Raw genomic sequence first — 19,707 nt, 5'->3', positions numbered from 1 at the left:
TGTCAACAGAGAGCAAGTAGGGCACTGGACTTTGAAGTAATTCACTTTACTTTTTTCAGCATAGGTTCCCTCTTTAAGAAAACAAAGTTTAGCCAGGCGCGGTGGCTCACGCCTGTAATCCTAGCACTCTGGGAGGCCGAGGTGGGCGGATCGTTTGAGCTCAGGAGTTCGAGACCAGCCTGAGCAAGAGCGAGACCCCATCTCTACTAAAAATAGAAAGAAATTATATGGACAGCTAAAAATATATATAGAAAAAAAATTAGCCGGGCATGGTGGTGCATGCCTGTAGTCCCAGCTACTCGGGAGGCTGAGACAGGAGGATCGCTTGAGCTCAGGAGTTTGAGGTTGCTGTGAGCTAGGCTGACGCCACGGCACTCACTCTAGCCTGGGCAACAGAGTGAGACTCTGTCTCAAAAAAAAAAAAAAGAAAGAAAACAAAGTTTATATTTAGACCCAAGGTCCTCAACCAGTATTTTGATTTTTAAAAATATTTTTACCACTAGTACTTCTACTAGGATTTAAATACAAATTCTCAGCTTTTAATAAAGAGTCCCCATAGATATCTGTTTTCTCTCCCTTCTCAGTAACTAAAAGCAACTTTCCACAGTCATTTTAGTACCTTCATCTTCAACCACCTTTTCCATTCCAAGAGACTCAACAAAAAAATCATTTCAACCACATTATTTTTCTAAACATAAGACTTTAATTCCACAGAGAAGACCTATCAAAATTAGTTTTGCCCTAAGAAGTTAGAATTTACAAAATTCCTAACACTCTAAAAGCTTTTTTATGTCCTTTTTTTTTTGTCTAGCTTCTCATCCACTCATCCCACTTGATCTGCTTGCTGGTTTAGGCAAATAGACTAATCCAGCTAACTGCCTGTCTGACATTTTCTCATTTTAATTATTTTCCTCCATGTTTTTCTCCTTTCTTGAAAACTACTAACTTTTTTAAAGGGCAATTAGAAAAGTTCTGCCTTATTCTATTTTATCACTACCAACATTTGATTTAACAATACCTGGCACATTATAGGCATTCAAAAAAATTATTGACTAAATAAATAATTTAGGTGATTTTCTTCTACAACTTCCCTTTTCAAATATGGATGGGTAGTTCTTGAGCAAGAAAATAACAGGATGAAATAATAAATTATACCATATATCTACATACAAGACATATATACAAACACATAAAATCTAATTCCTACCAACAACCCTAACAGGTGGTATTTCCTACTTTGACACAGGAAGAAAAACACACTATAGAGTGAAGCACCTTCGGGAAGAATACACAATAGGTATTTGTGTGGGTATTGATGGGGAAAGGTGGTCAGAAGTCAAGCAAAGGTCTACACATCCTGATTCCAAAGGCCCTGCTCCTTTCACAAAGCCATGCTGCCTTCTCCCTGAAGTAGCTCTAGTATTAACACATATAGTAGTTGGTAACCCAAATCATCACATGAAGCCATCTACTTCAAATTTTCAGAAATCCTTCTCAAGGGAAATTTATTCCTTATCTCCTCTGCAGTCTTCTGTGTTTTACTGGCCAAATCTCATCAGAGATGTTATCCCAAATCACTCAAAGTACCAATGCCATTTTCCAATCCCCCACCACTTTTCTTTCAAAGGGCTTATAGATATTAAAAGTTATCTTTATCTTATTCATTTATTATTTTACATGTTTGTCTGTCACCTCTTCATTAGAAAATAAGCTAATAAAAAAGTAAACTTATCTGTGTTATTCATAGTTACGTCCCTAGCACCTAAAACGAAAGTCCTTGCACAAGGAACTTCTGTAAATATTTGAACAAATAAATGAATCGCAAATAGATAAGAATAAAATAAGTGAGTTCCCAGCAAGAGACAGGATACAAGAGAGGATATGTCACAGTATTGGCACCACTCTTACTAAAAAAAAACAGCACAACATAGGAAACCTGGGGGATTTAGGTTCTTATCAGGCATAATGAAATGACTCAATATCTACATAAAATGGAAAAGCCTATGATGGATTAAAACTGTATGCTTTAAACAGAGCTTACTGAGAAGAATCTCTTAAATGGTGCTAAAATTGCTGCTAATCTTTGTAATGGAGGAAAAAAGGTCTCATTTTATATATATTATAAAAGGATTTGTATCCAAAATATACAAAGAACTCTTTAATTCAGTAAGAAACTCCAATTTAAAAATGGGCAAAAGAGCTAGACATAGAAGTTCACAAGAAATATACAAATGGCTAATTCACACATGAAAAAATATGCTTATTAGTCATCGGGGAAACACCAATGAAAGCCACAATAAGATACTAGTAAGAAATGAAAAGGTATATTTACACAAAGAAATATATATGTTTATGACAGCTTCACTCATGATTTCCAAAAACTGAAAACAACTCAAATGTCCATCAACAGGTAAAGAAAAAATAAACAATCTGTGCTATATCCATACAATGCAATACTTTCTTAGCAATAAAAAAGAATAAATCAGTGCTACACTCAACATGGCTGAATCTCTAAATCAAATTGAGCAAAGGAAGCCAAATACAAAAAAAGACACAATGTGTCATTAATTATATGAAATTCTAGTAAAGGCAAATCTAATCTAGAATGACAAGAAGCACATCAGTGGTTGCCTGGAGCTGGGAGGGGGCAACTGCAATGGAACAAGCTTTTACAGATAATGAATGTTCTAATATCCTCACGTTGTGGTAACTGTAAAGGCATATACTTTTGTTAAAACTCACAGAATACATTTACATGAGTACATTTTATTGTCTGTAAATTAGATTTAAAAATTCAAATCTGATCATTTCACTGTTCTAAGTCTCCCATTTTCCTCAGAATAAAGAGGCCTCAAGGAAAAGTTCTTGAAGGAAATTAAAAGTGCTACCCCAATGAATACACAAATAATAAGAAAGCAAAACAGCCTCACTGCTGATAGGGAGAAAGTTTTAGTGGTCTGGATAGATCAAACCAGCCATAACATTCCCTTAAGCCAAAGCATACTCCAGAGTAAGGCCCTAACTCTCTTCAATTCTATGAAGGCTGAGAGAGGTGAAGAAGCAGCAAAAGAAAAGTTTGAAGCTAGCCAAGATTAGTTCATGAGGTTTAAGAAGCCATCGCCATAATATTAAAGTGCAAAGTAAAGCAGCTAGTGTTGATGGAGAAGCTGCAACAAGTTATCAGCCTGGAAGATCTAGCTAAGATCATTGATGAAAGTGGCTACACTTAAACAGATTTTCAATGTAGATAAAACAGCCTTCTATTGGAAGAAGGTACTATCTAGGACTTTTACAGCTAGAAAGATGTCAATGTCTGGTTTCAAAGGTTCAAAGGACAGGCTGATTCTTCTAATAAAGTCTAATGCAGCTGGTGACTTTAAGCTGAAGCCAATTCACACTTACCATTCTGCAAATCCTAAAGCCCTTAAGAACTATAATAAATCTACTCTGCCTGTGCTCTAGAAATGGAACAACAAAGCCTGGATGGCAGCACAGGATTTACTGAATACCTTAAGCCCACTGTTGAGACCTAGTGTTCAGAAAAAAAGATTCCTTTCAAAAATATTACTGCTCATTGACAATGCATCTGGTCACCCAAGAGCTCGGATGGAGATATATAAAGACATTAATGTTGCTTTTATGCCATACAATATCCATTCTGCAGCACACGGATCAAGGAGTCACTTGACTTTCAATTCTTATTATTTAAGAAATATATTTCATAAGGCTATAAAGTTGCCCCAGACAGTGATTCTTCTGATGGATCTGGGCAAAGTAAGTTGAAAATCTTCTAGAAAGGATTCATCATTCTAGATGCGATTAACTACATTCATGATTCATGGGAGGAAGTCACAATATCAACATTAACAGGAGTTTGGATAAAGTTGATCCCAACCCCCATGGGTGACTTTGGGGAGCGGGGAGGGTATTGAAGACTTCAGTGAAAGAAGTAACGGCAGATGTGGTGGAAATGGCAACAGAACTAGAGTTAGAAGTGGAACCTAAAGATGTCACTGCACTGCTACAATGTCATGATAAAAATTTAAACAGATAAAGAGTTGCTTCTTATAGATGAGCAAGGACAGTGGCTTCTTAAGATGAAATCTACTCCCGGTGGAGATGCTGTGAACACTGTTGAAATCACAATAAAGGATTCTGAATATTCCATAAACTTAGTTGACAAAGCAAGAGGAGGGTTTGAGAAGATTGACTCCAATTTTGAAAGAAGTTCTAGTCTGGGTAAAATGCTATTAAACAGTATCACATGATACAGAGAAATCTTTCATTAGATGAAGAATCAATCGATGAGGCAAATTTCACTGCTGTCTTACTTTAAGTAACTGCCACAGCTACTCTAACCTTCAGCAACCACCACCCTGATCAGTCAGTAGCCATCGAAATGGCAGCAACATCCTCGACCAGCAAAAAGAAGGCGAAAGGCCCGCTAAAGGCTCAGATGATCATTAGCATTTTTTAGCAATAAAGTTTTTTTAATTATGTATGTTATTTTTTTTGGCATAATGTTATTACACATTAAATAGACTACATATAGTGTGAACATAACTTTTATATCACTAGGAAACCAAAATATTCATGTGACTCGCTTTATTGGAATATTTGCTTTATTGCAGTAGTCCAAAACTGAACTCACAGTATCTCTGAGGTATACCTGTAACATATCAAAATATAGTTGGCCCTTCATATCTGCAGGCTCCACATCTGCAGATTCATCAACTGTAGATCAAAATTACTCAGGGTGGCCGGGCGCGGTGGCTCACGCCTGTAATCCTAGCACTCTGGGAGGCCGAGGTGGGCGGATCGTTTGAGCTCAGGAGTTCGAGACCAGCCTGAGCAAGAGCGAGACCCCATCTCTACTAAAAATAGAAAGAAATTATATGGACAGCTAAAAATATATATAGAAAAAATTAGCCGGGCATGGTGGTGCATGCCTGTAGTCCCAGCTACTCGGGAGGCTGAGACAGGAGGATCGCTTGAGCTCAGGAGTTTGAGGTTGCTGTGAGCTAGGCTGACGCCACGGCACTCACTCTAGCCTGGGCAACAGAGTGAGACTCTGTCTCAAAAAAAAAAAAAAAAAAAAAAATACTCGGGGAAAAAACAAAATCAATTAAAAAAAAAATACAAATTTTTAAAAATATAGCATAATGACTATTTACATAGCATTTACATTGAATTAGGTATTCTAAGTAAGCTAGAGATGATTTAAAGTATACAAGAGGATGTGCACAGGTTATGGGCAAATACTAGGCCATTTTACAAAAGGGATCTGGGCATCTGCAAATGTTGGTATCCACGGGGGTTCCTGGAACCACCGTGGACACCAAGAGACAACTAAATATGTTCATACTTGGGAGTGAAAACACAACTAAAATAACACAAATTTATTCAGGGAACAAATATTAACTAAGCAACCAAGCTATGTAGGTATTCTGCTAACAAATACTGTGCAATCTGGAAAAGCAAATGAAATACATGATCTAGCCTTCCAAGAAGAATTCATACTCATAATCTCATGAGGTCAGGGGATGAGGCTGGATATAAGAAAACTAATACATAGAAAATAAGACAATTACAAGTGATGTATAACTATATAGGTATTCTTTACTTTTTTTCTTCTCTAAACTACTAAGAATTTTATTAGCTTGCAATAGATTTAAGAATCTTGAAGATTATTTTCTGGCAGAGGTGACTAGAATATCAACTAAAAAAGGATTGTTTGGTGGTAACTAAAGATTAATTGCTACTTTGGCATATAACTGCTACAATGCTGAAACTCAAAAAGTATGATCTAATACATTTTGTTGTTGGAAAAGCAACAAAATAACAATGAAAAGACCTGTAAGGCAACTTTCAGACTTCAATTCAGATTCTATGTCTTATTAGCTTACCCAACAGTGGACAAATCATTTAACTTCTCAGTCTAAATGTTACCATATTTTAAATATTTTAAATGGATCTATTACCTGTCAAACTTACTTCACAAGAATACTACAAGCTCAAATGAAAATATATACAGCAAAACTGCTTTACAAATTACAAAGCACCACCCAAATGCAAACTATTATTTATTTTAATAAGATAGGTAGACAGGTAGTATACACACAAATGTATACAAACACATATATATATATATATATATATATACACACACACACACACAATATTGTCCAGTAGGATACAAAACAACAATGACACCCATTATAGAGATACCTGTACTCTATTCTCTTAAATTCTAGAGTAAAAATTTATCTAAAACATTTTAATTTTTAAAATTTATCTATTTCATTAAAGATTAAATTCTAGAAGCAATAGCTAGAAGTTTAACTGAAAATACTTACCTTAACAAAATTATCAGGGAACATTCCTCTTCTTCCATTTAATTCTCCTTCTAGCCATCCCTCCTCCTGTAGTTTTTTCACATTCCTGATGATTTCCCCAACTCGAATAGTTAATTCATCATCATGTATAGCATCATAGTCATATTCCACAATATAGTCAACTAAAAAGGGAGAAAAAAGGAAATGTTTAAAATCTAATTCACAAAATGCCATAAACCATATTAAGAAACTTAAAACTAAAGAAATCTGTTTGGCAACAACAATTATACTACAAAGACATCAAGGCTTGTCTCAATAATTTCAAATATTTTGCTACATTAGCAAATTTCTTGAATACCTTAGTATGGAGCACAGTACAGCTTTTAAGTGGGAGTCTCAAAAAAATACAATGCATAATTCATGCCATCAGATGTTCTTATAATCAGATGTATACCCTTTGTGGCAGACAGGCCCTGAAGTGGCCCCATGATCCCCACCATCCCCTGGTATTCATGTCCTTGTGTAATTCCCTCTCCTAGAGTATAGATATGACTTGAGACCGACTTCTAACCAATAAAATATGACAAAGATCAAGGATTGTATGTGATTACATAAAATTGTAACGCTCATCTTGCTAAGAGACTCTCCACTGCTGGCTCTGAAGATGCAAGCTCCTATGGTTGTAAGCCGGCCAGTGGAGGGTCACAAACAAGCAACTGAGGGAGGTCTCTGGCTGACAGCCAACAAGAAAGCGAGGCCCTTACTCTAACAACTGGAAAGGAACTGAATAATGCCAACAACCACATGAGCTTGGAAACAGATTCTTCCCCAGTTGAGCCCCAGATGAGAACCAAACCCTGGTGAACACCTGTTTAATGCAGCCTTGCAGAGGACCCAGCTACCTATGCCCAGACTCTTAAACACTACAAACTATGAGATAATAAATGTATATTGTTTAGCTGCTAAGTTTGTGTCAATCTGTATGGAACAACAAAAAAACAAATACACTCTGAAATGAAGATTAATAAGTATTTTAACTTCTTTAAGTATAGAACTTTAGATTATAGGACACCATATATGCACATGATTAATATTTTATAAGGGTCAAAAAAAAAGCAATTAACAGATTTCCTGTTGAAGCCAGCAAACTAGCCATATCTCCATTCATCTTTTCTTCCTCATGCCATGCAAGAATGATAAAAAAGAAAATAACACACCAACTACAACCCCAAAACACAAAAAATAGGAGTATGGCCAGACGTCTGTCAAACCAACAGCCATTCCTACATTGCCCATTCCTCTCCTTTCTTTCTCAAAGAACCTTGATTTTGTTGAGGTATTTTGAAACCCTGCATCTTATAAGTGAAGCTTCTCTCAGACCCAGGGGGTTAAATCTTGACTGGTCTAGACCAGTACTTCTCAAATACCAAGTACAATTAAGTCATCTGGGAAAGCATGTTTAAATACAGACTCTAATGATTTCCCCAACTCAAATAGTTAATTCATAGCATGCATAGCATGATAGTCATACTCACAATATAGTCAACTAAAAATAGGGGGAAAAGAAATGTCTAAAATCTAATTCACAAAATACCATAAACCATATTAAGAAACTTAAAACTAAAGAATCTGTTAAGCAACAATTATACTACAAAGACATTATACTACAAAATGCTGGGGTAACTAATGCAAAGGTCTAGAGATAGTCCATTTTTAGTAATTCTAATCACATACAATTACACACACAGAGTGAATGGTTTCAAACAGACGTGGGATGAATGAATTCTGACCTTTATTCTGGAAAGGTTTTATTTGACCTTTAAAAATAAAACGAAAGGAAGAAATGGCCTCCTGCAAACTTTAGATGTTCTTTAATGAGGATATGATGCCCAAAACCACTATAACCATTTGGGACCAAAAAAACAGGTGATATGATTAAGATGGAAGAGAATAAAGATGAAAACAATTGGATCTTTGCTGGATTCATCAAACTGCTAGATTAACCAACACAGAACTATAATATCTTCAGATTTCTTGTTACATGAAATAGTTTTTTCTTCATTTTTTAGACAGGATTTCTATTTGCACCTGAAAACATCTCAACATGGTAAGGGAGCCTGCAGGAAATTTTAACAAATTTCTGAAAGCAGATGCATAGCTAATAAAGCCAGGAGGAAGCACCCTACAGAACTTAAGAGAGCCATACATGAGATACCAAACTGTTCTTCAGAACCTCCAGAACAGCCAGAAATTCAGAAGAGGTAGGCTCATATGAAATGCAGGGCTGAAAATAGCGAAATTACTCAATCTCTATATGGAAGAACTGACACCCATTATAAACCACAATAATTCAAGGAGACAAAATGCTAGGTAGCCAGGCAGGGTTCATCTACAAAAAATAAATAAATAAATAAAAATAGTTTGGGAAAACTAGTATAGATACTATGGATGAATGCTGGTTTCTCAAAGAAATGACTACTGAGAAATTTAAAGATTCCCCCAAACCAATGGGGCAGCCCCCAACCTGCTAATTCCAAAATAAAATGCTAAGTTTTACTGACATAAACAGAATTCCCAGTCAGCTATTTATTTATATTTATATTCTTAAATAAGAAAAGATAATAGTTTATCTTGAAAGACTATGATAAACTGAAAAAGTACTCCTAGAATGGGGAGTCAGAGCGGAAGAAGAGGGTGTCAGAGCTAGGGTGGGGAGTGAAGCAGAGATGAAAGATTTGTTACACTGAGGAGGACTGGTCAAATTAGTAAATACATTAAGGATAATGGGAGCCAAGTTTCTCTATGTCAGAGAAGGGAGTTACAAAACTAAAAAAGGAAAAGGCTAGACTCAATTCTGTGATATTGAATTGTAATGAGAAGTGGTATAATAATATACACATGAACTTTTGGGTTTTTAATACAGAGAAATATAGATACAAATGTATATACAGATACACACACATATTCATTCTTGTAACGCACATACTCTCTCTTTCTAGTTCTGAGTGGACCTGAAACCAGCAATATTTCAATGGCAATGAGCAAACCTAATGCTGAGAGCTTATAAATACCACTTTCTACTAAAATGGAACCAGAAATCTTTGGGAATATGGCCAATTCCAGGGCTATATTCCAGTTATGCCAGAAAGAATGAAGTGATACCAGACCCTAAGAATTGATATCAAAAGAGTTCCTACCGGCCAAACCAGAACACTTAGAGCATCAAAATAATGAAATTAATAAAATATACCCCACTGAACAAAATAAGAAACCGTGAGTCCCCACAGATTATAAATCAATGTTAATTTCTTAAACTTTATGGCTATACTATGATTATGTTCTGGAAAGATCATTCTGGTTTATCGAAAATACATATTAAAATACTTTGGAGAGCTGGTGGGACTGCAAACTAGTACAACCTCTGTGGAAAGTAATATGGAGATACCTCAAAGAGATAGCTACAACTAGAACTACCACTGGATCCAGCAATTCCATTACTGGGCATCTACCCAAAGGAACAAAAGACATTCTTATAAAAAGGACATCTGCACTAGAATGTTTATAGCAGCACCATTGCAAAGATGTGGAAACAACCCAAGTGCCCATCAATGCATAAGTGGATTAATAAAATGTGGTATATGTGTATCATGGAGTTCTACTCAGCCACAAAAAACAATGGTGACATAGCACATCTTGTATTATCCTGGACAGAGCTGGAGCCCATTCTACTAAGTGATGTATCACAAGAATGGAAAAACAAGCACCACATGTACTCACCATCAAATTAGTATTAGCTGATCGACACTTAAGTGCACATACAGTAATAACATCGATCGGGTGTCGGGCAGATGGGATCTCCTTCATCCCATCCCCTTGTCATCCCTCCCATCTAATGGGTACGGTGCACACCATCTGGGGGATGGACACACTTGAAGCTCTGACTTGAGTGGGGCAAAGACAATATATGTAACCTAAATATTTGTACCCCCGTAATATGCTGAAATAAAAATTTTTTAAATAAAATATTTAGGTGAAAGATACTGGTCAGGAAAAAACTCTGTGTACTGTATATCAAACATTTCTACAACTTAGTAATTATTTCAAAATAAAAAAGTTAAAAACACATGATCAAATTTATATCCTCGAGAGAGATGTGATAAAATTCATAATAGAATGCTATGAAAAAAGAAATGAAAAATCTTTGAAAATTTATGTCTTCCAAAATACCTTATTAATTTTTTGAAGAGATGGAGATAAATCCAACAAGTTTCCAAAACAGATAAAAAAAAGAAACAAACAAAATTAAAAGCAAAGACATAATCAAGCCAACATCCAATTAACAGGAATTCAAGGAGAAAAGAAAATGGAGACTAATGAAATAATACAAGAAAATAATCCTGGGAGGCTGAGACGGGAGGATGGCTCGCGGTCAGGAGTTCGAGAATAGCCTGAGCAAGAGGGAGACTCCATCTCTACTAAAAATAGAAAGAAATTAGCTGGACAACTAAAAACATATAGAAAACATTAGCCAGGCATGGTGGCGCATGCCTGTAGTCCCAGCAACTTGGGAGGCTGAGGCAGGAGGATCACTTGAGCCCAGGAGTGCGAGGTTGCTGTGAGCTGGGGTGATGCCACAGCACTCACTCTAGCCTGGGCAACAAAGTGAGACTCTGTCTCAAAAAAAAAAAAAAAAAGAAAGAAAGAAAATAATCCAACACTAAATGAAACAAATCTTCAAATGGAAAGAAGTCTGTGATGGTCCAATACAATGAACAAATAAGTATTCACATCTAGATGAAATTTCACAAAAACAGATCCTAGAAAGCTCTCTGGGAAGAAATAAAAAATTTATCTATAGAAGAATGTGAATCATACTAGAAGACTTCTCATTAGGAATAGTAGATTCTAAAAGAAAAAAATAAAAGGTCACTGAAGTACTGAAGGAAAATTAACTTCATGCTCTGCGAAATCAGCAGGGAAGCATAGTATGTACAAAAAAAAATTAACTCCCACATATGAAATTACATGATGTTACCCAGCAAAATAAAAATACGAACCCAAACACAGGAAGACAAGAAATCCAAGAAATAGTGGCGCCAATCCTGGAGAGTAAGAAAATAAGTGCTAAGATTGCAATTGTGTAACAAATTTAAGGAATAAACAGACTAAACAGGAGACAAAAAGTTCCAAGATGCATCTGGGGGCAAAGCAGAGTGGCATACAGACTGTGATATTTTATACTATGCTTACAAACCTAGAACTCAAAGAGACAACAAAGCCAAATAATGAGAGAAAAACTAAAGATGATTAGAAACGCATGGACAGGCATAGAGCTGTACAATGTTAAAAAATATAATCATCATATACACTACTTAGCTTCACAGTAAAAAATATCTACTGGTCATAATAATGTAGAAACTATTTTAACTTTGACAAATCATTTATATTAAAACAAAAGGACTAAATTATGGTTGCAGAACAAAATCTAAATGTTAACAGCCTTAATATTACAAAGGATAATAATCCTTAAAAAGAATTGGGAGAGAGGATTTGGTAACAGGAAGAGGAGAGGTACTAATATCTTCATCATACAAAGCACTAAGTCCACAAATGCTATATTAGTTGCTAGAAACAGAATAAAGGTATTACGTATGTACTCTTACTTTACCCAATAGAAAAATAAAACTATGTTTGGATAAAGGAAGAAAAGATATGAGATTACACGTAAGCAAGTTAAACCTTTACCTGTCATATCAAGTTAAAAAATTGAAGTATCAAATCAAAATCAGCAGTAAAAATTAATTATTTAGAAATATGAACACCAAAAAATAAAAATAAGACAGGAAAGATCTCGATAGTTCAAAGTGGTTTCCCTCTGGTGAATGAGAATAGAAGCAGAGAATAATGACGCAAGGAAATACTGTTTTTCATTACAAGTCACTTAATATTTTTTTGTATTTGTATATATCATATACAGGTATTACTTTGATAAGATTTTTAAAAAGTAACAAGTATTAAAGTGGCTTGTTCAATATTACAGCAAAAATGTTTATGACACATGACTGCATGTATTATAATTAAGAAGTTCATTGAGTCAAAGAAAATCTGTTTTATTTTCCTTACTGAAAATATCAAATGGTAAATAGGTTAAATTTTTGCTCTCTGAAACCTATCCATAATTAGGTTTATAATAATGTTAAATAAAAAAGGTAATAAAACACATGTATAGTAACATACTTTTATGAAAAGAAATAAAAGTCAGAGTAGAAAAATGTCTACAGAGCTACATTCAAAATGCTAACAGAGATTATGCCTGCCTGAAGGGATCTGAGATGCTGTTTATTATCTCCATTTTATTTCATGTGTAGTAAAAAATTAACCTTACCCAAAAGCGGTCTAGACTCTGCCCTCATCTCCTGGGAGGTGATCTCTAGGAAGAGTGTCCTTGTTTTCCTAGGGCCTTAGTGGTTCCTTGAGGACCTTTGTTTACCTGGAGACCACACCAAAGAATCTAACAATGAGATTATGTTGGGAGCTTTGAGCCACCCAGTATTCACTCTACCTCCAGAGGTGCTAGCAACTAAAGGTCAGCCACATTGGAAATCAACCATTATCTCCTCAACAAATCCTCTGGACATCAAGGCTCAAGTGAGCTTTCCTGGTTGACAATACTCTGTGTGGTGTCATCATGACACCACAGGGAGAGGACAACTGGAAGCTCTTATGTTTGGAACCCTCCTAGACTCTACCCCATGTTTCTCTTCCCTTGACTAATTTTAATTTGCATCCTTTCACATTAACAAACTTTTTGTTTATTTTTGTAGAGACGAGGTCTCACTATGTTATCCAGGTTAGTCTCAAACTTCTGGCCTCAAGCAATCCTCCCACCTCAGCCTCCCAAAATTCTGGGATTATAGGTGTGAACCATCAGACTCAGCCCACTTTAATGAACTGTAACCAGGAGTATAACAGCTTTCAGTGACTTCTATGAGTCATTCTAGCAAATTATCTGATGTGAGGGCAGTTTTGGGAAGTCCCAAACTCTGCAGTTGGTGTCATAAGTGAAGGGCACTCTTGTAAACTGTAACCCCTACCTTACCACTTTTATACAATAAACATATTGGGTAAAAATAAGTTACTAAAAACTGATACTCGCCAAACAATATGTAACAACTATATTTACTGAAAAGTTAAAACTGTTTATATAAAATACTATTTAATTCAACAATTTGCTATACAACTAGCATGCAGGCCATCATTTCAAGAATTAGCATTTCCATATTTTGGAAACTCATTCTTTAATTGAAAACTGGTAAATACCAGTGCAAATTAAATAAAACCTTTCCACTATTTCAAATGATTGTGTTTAACTGATTAGATAAAGAAAGGAGTTTGTATTATTTGCTTAAAGTGAAGAAATAAATGTTGACTAATTAAAACATTTGAAAAAAACCCAAGAATGTGTACATCCTGAAAAATACTCCATGAGTATATATGGTATAAAAACACTCCAAAAGTATACAGACCCTTGTCTATCACTAATGGCTCTCTATTGACCTACTCTTTTATCAAGCCAATGATTTAAGTCCCTTTGGTTGTGGACTGCCTATCTTTCACTTCAATTGTGATTACCACTGACAAAGAAAGTGAAATTTAACTTAATTACTTTGGCTACTTATCAGTTTAGTTTTAAAGAAAGCACCCAAATTAATCAGATATCACATTTCAGCATTTCTATCATCTGCAGGGATAAAAAGATTCAAAAACAAGCCATCAAAGGACATGAAGTAACAGAATACTAGATAATCTGGACCAACCCTCCCAGGAAAAGCAATTTAAAAACCTACATGAAATATGAAAATCACCTTCTTAAAAGAATCTAAAAACTAAAAATACAGTAACACAGTCATGTGCCACATAACAATGTTTTAGTCAACAACAGATGCATACAGATGATGATCCAGTAAGATTATAATACCATTTTTTTTTACTGTACCTTTTCTATGTTTAGATACACAAGTACTTAGCATTATGTTACAATTGGTTACAGTATTCAGTAGAACAACAGGCTGTACATGTGCCATCTAGGTTTGTGTAAGTGTGCTCTATGATGTTCACACAAGAACAAAATCACCTAACAACACATTTCTCAGAAAGTATCCCCATTGTTTAGTGATGTATGGCTGTATTACCAGGTGAGGTCCAGGTGAGGACTGGAATCCAGAGAGGTAAGCACAATACTGGTATGACTTTTGACCCTGGGAGGTATCTGCCAATCCTAAAGATGTGACTGAGAGGCCAAGCTGCACTTCAGCAGCTTTGCCATTCTCGGATATAAAAGCAGAGTCCAGGGGCTATCAAGGGTGGTACCTCTAAGAAACCATATGCAGTTGGGACAGGACCCTAAATAAATACACCCAAACACAATAATCTCGTTTAATGTTAGATGACTCAGGAAACCTCAAGCCTTAAATGTAGAAATAAGTGGTCCAAGACAAAAGAGAAATAACCAAAATCCTCTCTGGGAAAAAATACCCTAGCCTTTAAATTGTGTCAAGAATTATTTTTTAATTTACAACATCCAGAGACAAGCAAAGATAACCAGGGATGTGAAGTGACAAAACGCCATAAATAAGTACCTAGTGAAATAAGAAACAACAGAAACATTCCAAGGAACTCCAGATATTAGACTCACTGAATACGACATTAAAACAGTAACATTTACGACTTTCACAGATATAAAAGTTCACCTTGAAAAATGGATACAAAGCTGAAAATGGTAGACGGTAAAACAGCAAACCTGAAAAGAACCACATAGGTATTTTAGAACTGAGAAAGACAATAACCAAAAACAAGAACTGATGAATGAAGGTATAGAAGGAGAATAAAGTTACCTATTAACACTAGATTTTCATAAGAATGCATGTAGTAATCACTAAAATAATAGACGAAGCATAAAAATGTCAAATACTTTGGTAAGAAAGAATGAACAGATTAAAAAAATATTCGACTTGAAGCTTCAGCTCCAAAATGTAAAAACCATGAAAGCTGTCATTCCCACCCTTACAAGAGGAAAAAAGCTAAACAAACTGAAATGTAATCACTTTCCTTGGATCCATCAGAAAATCAAGGACACAGAGTAAACCACTACCTCAAAATACGGAAAAAACAGGCAAATCCAGGGAGTCACAACCAAGATCTCTTTACCTAGTGTAAAAATTGCTCAAGCCATAAACTGATAGGAACACTGTTATCAGTTTCCTAAGGCTGTTTTAACAAATCACCACAAAGTGGGTGGCTTAAAACAAGAGAAATTTATTCTCTTCCAGTTACAGTTCTAGAGACCAGGGTACAAAATCAAGGTACCAGTAGGATTGGTTCTTTCTGGAGACTGACGAAGAATCCTTCCACACCTCTATCCTGGCTTCTGGTGGCAGCCAACAATCTTAGGCATTCCTTTGCTTGCATAACTCCAACCTCTGTGTCTTCACATGGCCTTCCCCCATGTCTCCATCTCAAATCTCTCTCTCCTTACTCTTAGAAGAACAACAGTCATTGAATTTATGGCCAACCCAACATCCAAGACAATCTCATTTCAAAATCCTTAATAACATATGAAAAGAATGTATTTCAAATGAATGTCACATGCATAGGTACCAAGGGTTAGGACTGAGACATCTTTTTTGGAGACAAAAATGCAATCCCAGGACAAACACTTAAATGGTAATTTCAATGAATTGCTGGAGACTGACTGTGGAATAGCATGGAAGTGGGAAACTCCTGTGGACTGCAGTCTTAGGGAAGTCCCCACATTTCTGTGCATTTTACCTACAGGAACTCCACCAGATTCTTACAGTGAAAAACCAAGAAAGATCCCCCAGTGGATCTAGCAAAGAAGAAAAGTAACTATTGTGAAATACAACCAAAGTATTCTACATTACAAAGGCCTACTCTCCATGGAAAAAACCACCAGGGATTTATTCCACATCGAAATGTGCATTTTGTATTTCTAATTCCAGTGCCCTCTTGTCTTGAGGGTCGGGGGACGTGTGAAGACCACAGACCCACTAAAAGACTGAGATTTAATTATTAGATTATAGGATACTTCCCCTCCTTCACATTTTACCATTACACTAATGGGGCTCCAGTACAACAGCAGTGGATTACAGCTGAAAGAGATGGAAGATACAGAGTCTACCCAAGAAAAAGTTCTTTAGAGGAACCCAAAGACAGCAGGAGAGACAAAAACAAAGATACTAGAGGAATTTGAAGCCTCCAGCACTACAGGTAGAGAAACCATTAAAAACAATCCAACTCCTAGCCAAATAAATATAAAACCTCATACTAAAGACTTAATTATCTCAGTTCCTATTACCTAATACACCAAGTCCAGCTTTCAAAAAATTACAAGTCATGCTAAAAAGGCAAGAAAAATGAAGTCTAAAGAGACATAGTAAGCATCTGAACCAGATTCAGATATAACACATTTTTTGAAATTATCAGACAGGAAAATTAAAATATGATAATACAGAATATAGACAACATGCAAGAAAAGATGGGTACGGTAAGCCAGTGGTCTCCAACCTTTCTGGCACCAGGTATTGGTTTCATGAGTAAGGTCTGTAAATACAGATGAAGCTTTGCTCCCTCACCCTCCACTCACCCTCCACTCACCTCCTGCTGTGTGCCCCACCCCACCCTTCCTAAGTTTCATGGAAGACAATTTCTCCACAGATGGATGGGGTGGCAGGGCAGCAGAGCTCTGCAACCCAGTCCCTAACTGGCCTCAGACCAGTATCAGTGCATGGCCCGGGGTTGGGGACCACAGTGATAGGCACATAGAAACTATTCAAAAGAATCAAAAAAAAAGAGTCAAAAACACTATAACAGAAATAATGGATGCCATTGATGGGCTAATCAGTAGACTATACACAACCAAAGGCAGACTGTGTAATCCTGAAGACAGGTCACTACAAACTTCCCAAAGTGAAACACAAAAAGAATAAAAAATAAATCAAAAAAAAAAAAAAACCGGAAAGAACATCCAAGAACCACAGAATAATTCTGGAGAGGTATAATACACATATAATTGGAATTCCAGAAGAGGAAGAAGGGGGAACAGAGCAGAAAAATCACACAAAATAATAATGGCTGAAATTTTTCAAAAATTAATAACATACGCGCCAAACCACACATCCAGGAAATTAAAACAAATATTAGGATAAAAGTAAAAAAAAATCTACACCTAGGCATATCATATTAAAACTGGAGAAAACCAAATACAAAGAGAAAATCTTCAAAGAACTCATCAGAAAATAATACTTTAACTGTAGAGGAACAAGGATAAGAATTATAGCAGGCTTCTCATCAGAAACCAAGCAAGGAAGGATGAAATAAACTAGGTAAAGCATTGAAAGAGGCCAGCTCAGTGGCTCACAGCTGTAATCCTAGCACTTTGGGAGCCCATGGCAGGAGGATCACTTGAGCCCAAGAGTTCGAGGTTGTACTGAGCTAAGATACCCCTGCAGTCTAGCCTGGGAAGCAGAGTGAGACCTTTTCTCCAGAAAAAAATTTTAAGAGCATCGAAGGAAAGAAAAAAACAACCTAGAATCCTATATCCAGCAAAATTATTCTTCAAAAGGGAAAGAGAAACTAAAAATAAAGATTTCCTCAAACAAAAACAAGAATTCATTGCCAGCAGACCTGCCATGAAAGAAATGTTAAAGGACTTCAGGAGAAGGAAAGCTATTTACATAAGGCCAGAAACTCAAATCTACATAAAAAAAGGAAGAGCATAGAAAGAATGAATGAAGGTAAAATGGAATATTTTTTATTCTTATTAATAATTGATCTAAAAGATAAATGTTTAAAGTAATAATAGTACCAATGTGTTGGGCAGTTGTTACACATAGATAAGTAAAATGAATGAATATCATAAAGGACAGGAGGAATTAGGAATACTCTATGGTAACTGCACTACACAAAAAGTGTTGCAGTGTTATTTAAAGGTGAATTTAAGATTAATTATAAAGTATATGCAAACTCTAGGGCAACTAGTAAAAAATAAATTTAAGTATAATTGAAATGCTAAGAGAGGACATAAAATGGAGTCACATAAAATGCTCAATTGAAACCAGAGCAAACAGAAAGGAAAAAAAAAAAAATCAACACAACCAAAAATGGTTATTTGAAAACATCAGTAAAATTGATAAATCTCTAGGAAGAATGACCAAGGTTTAAAAAAAAAAAAAGAAGAAGAAGACCAACAATGACTCAAATTACCAACATTAGGAATAAAAGAGGAGGCCAGGCGCAGTGGCTCATGCCTGTAATCCTAGCACTCTGAGAGGCCAAGGCGGGAGGATCGTTCGAGGTCAGGAGTTCAAGACCAGCCTGAGCAAGAAGGAGACTCCGTCTCTACTAAAAATAGAAAGAAATTAGCTGGACAACTAAAAATATATAGAAAAAATTAGCCGGGCATAGTGGCACATGCCTGTAGTCCCAGCTACTCGGGAGGCTGAGTGAGGCAGGAGGATTGCTTGAGCCCAGGAGTTTGAGGTTGCTGTGAGCTAGGCTGAAGCCATGGCACTCTAGCCCAGGCAACAGAGCGAGACTCTGTCTCAAAAAAAAAAAAAAAAAAAAAAAGGAATAAAAGAGGAAAAGAGGGATTATCACTACAGGCCTCTCATTCATTAAAAAGATAAGGAAAAACCATAAACCAAGAATACATGCACAAAAAACTTCAAAGTTTGGTAGTTCAGTAGAGTTTGAGATAACCTGAACAACTATTTTTTAAATTGAATTTGTAGTTAAAAATCTCCGAAAAGAGAAATCTCCAAGCCCAGATGGTTTCACTGGCAAATTCTACCAAATATTTAAAGAAAAAATAGGCCAATTCTACAAAGTGAGATGCCACTACACATCTATTACAATAACTAAAATAAAAAATACAATGATATGAAGCAATTGGAAGTCCAATATATTGCTGGTGGCAATACAAAACTCTACAGCCACTCAAGAAAACAATTTGGCAGTTTCTTATAAAGTTAAACATACACTTACCATATAACCCAGCAATCTTCATCCTAGCTATATATACTTAAGTTCACACACAAATGTTTATAGCAGCTCTTAACTGCCAAAGCTAGAAAAAACCTAAATGTCCACTAATAGATGAATAAACAAAAAATGGGTATATTCATACAGCAATAACAATATTGTTGGCCGGGCACCGTGGCTCGCGCCTGTAATCCTAGCACTCTGAGAGGCCAAGGCGGGAGGTTCCTTTGAGCACAGGGGTTTGAGACCAGCCTGAGCAAGAGTAAGACTCCGTCTATACTAAAAATAGAAAGAAATTACCTGGACAACTAAA

At 36.0% G+C, this 19,707-nt stretch overlaps 1 protein-coding gene across 2 annotated transcripts in view; it reads right to left on the bottom strand.

Moving 5' to 3' along the window:
* CD2AP (CD2 associated protein) overlaps window positions 1-19,707 on the bottom strand; it is a 122,892-nt gene that overhangs the window by 86,936 nt on the left and 16,249 nt on the right. For both annotated transcript variants that reach the window (XM_069487576.1, XM_069487577.1), the window contains exon 2: window positions 6,357-6,517. In XM_069487576.1, coding sequence (XP_069343677.1) covers window positions 6,357-6,517 — 161 coding nt within the window. The remainder of the gene's footprint in view (window positions 1-6,356; window positions 6,518-19,707) is intronic.

This window comes from Eulemur rufifrons, chromosome 15 (assembly GCF_041146395.1).
Source record: "Eulemur rufifrons isolate Redbay chromosome 15, OSU_ERuf_1, whole genome shotgun sequence".
In the NCBI taxonomy this organism is placed as follows: Eukaryota; Metazoa; Chordata; class Mammalia; order Primates; family Lemuridae; genus Eulemur; species Eulemur rufifrons.
This window is presented reverse-complemented; position numbering and strand designations above follow the sequence as displayed.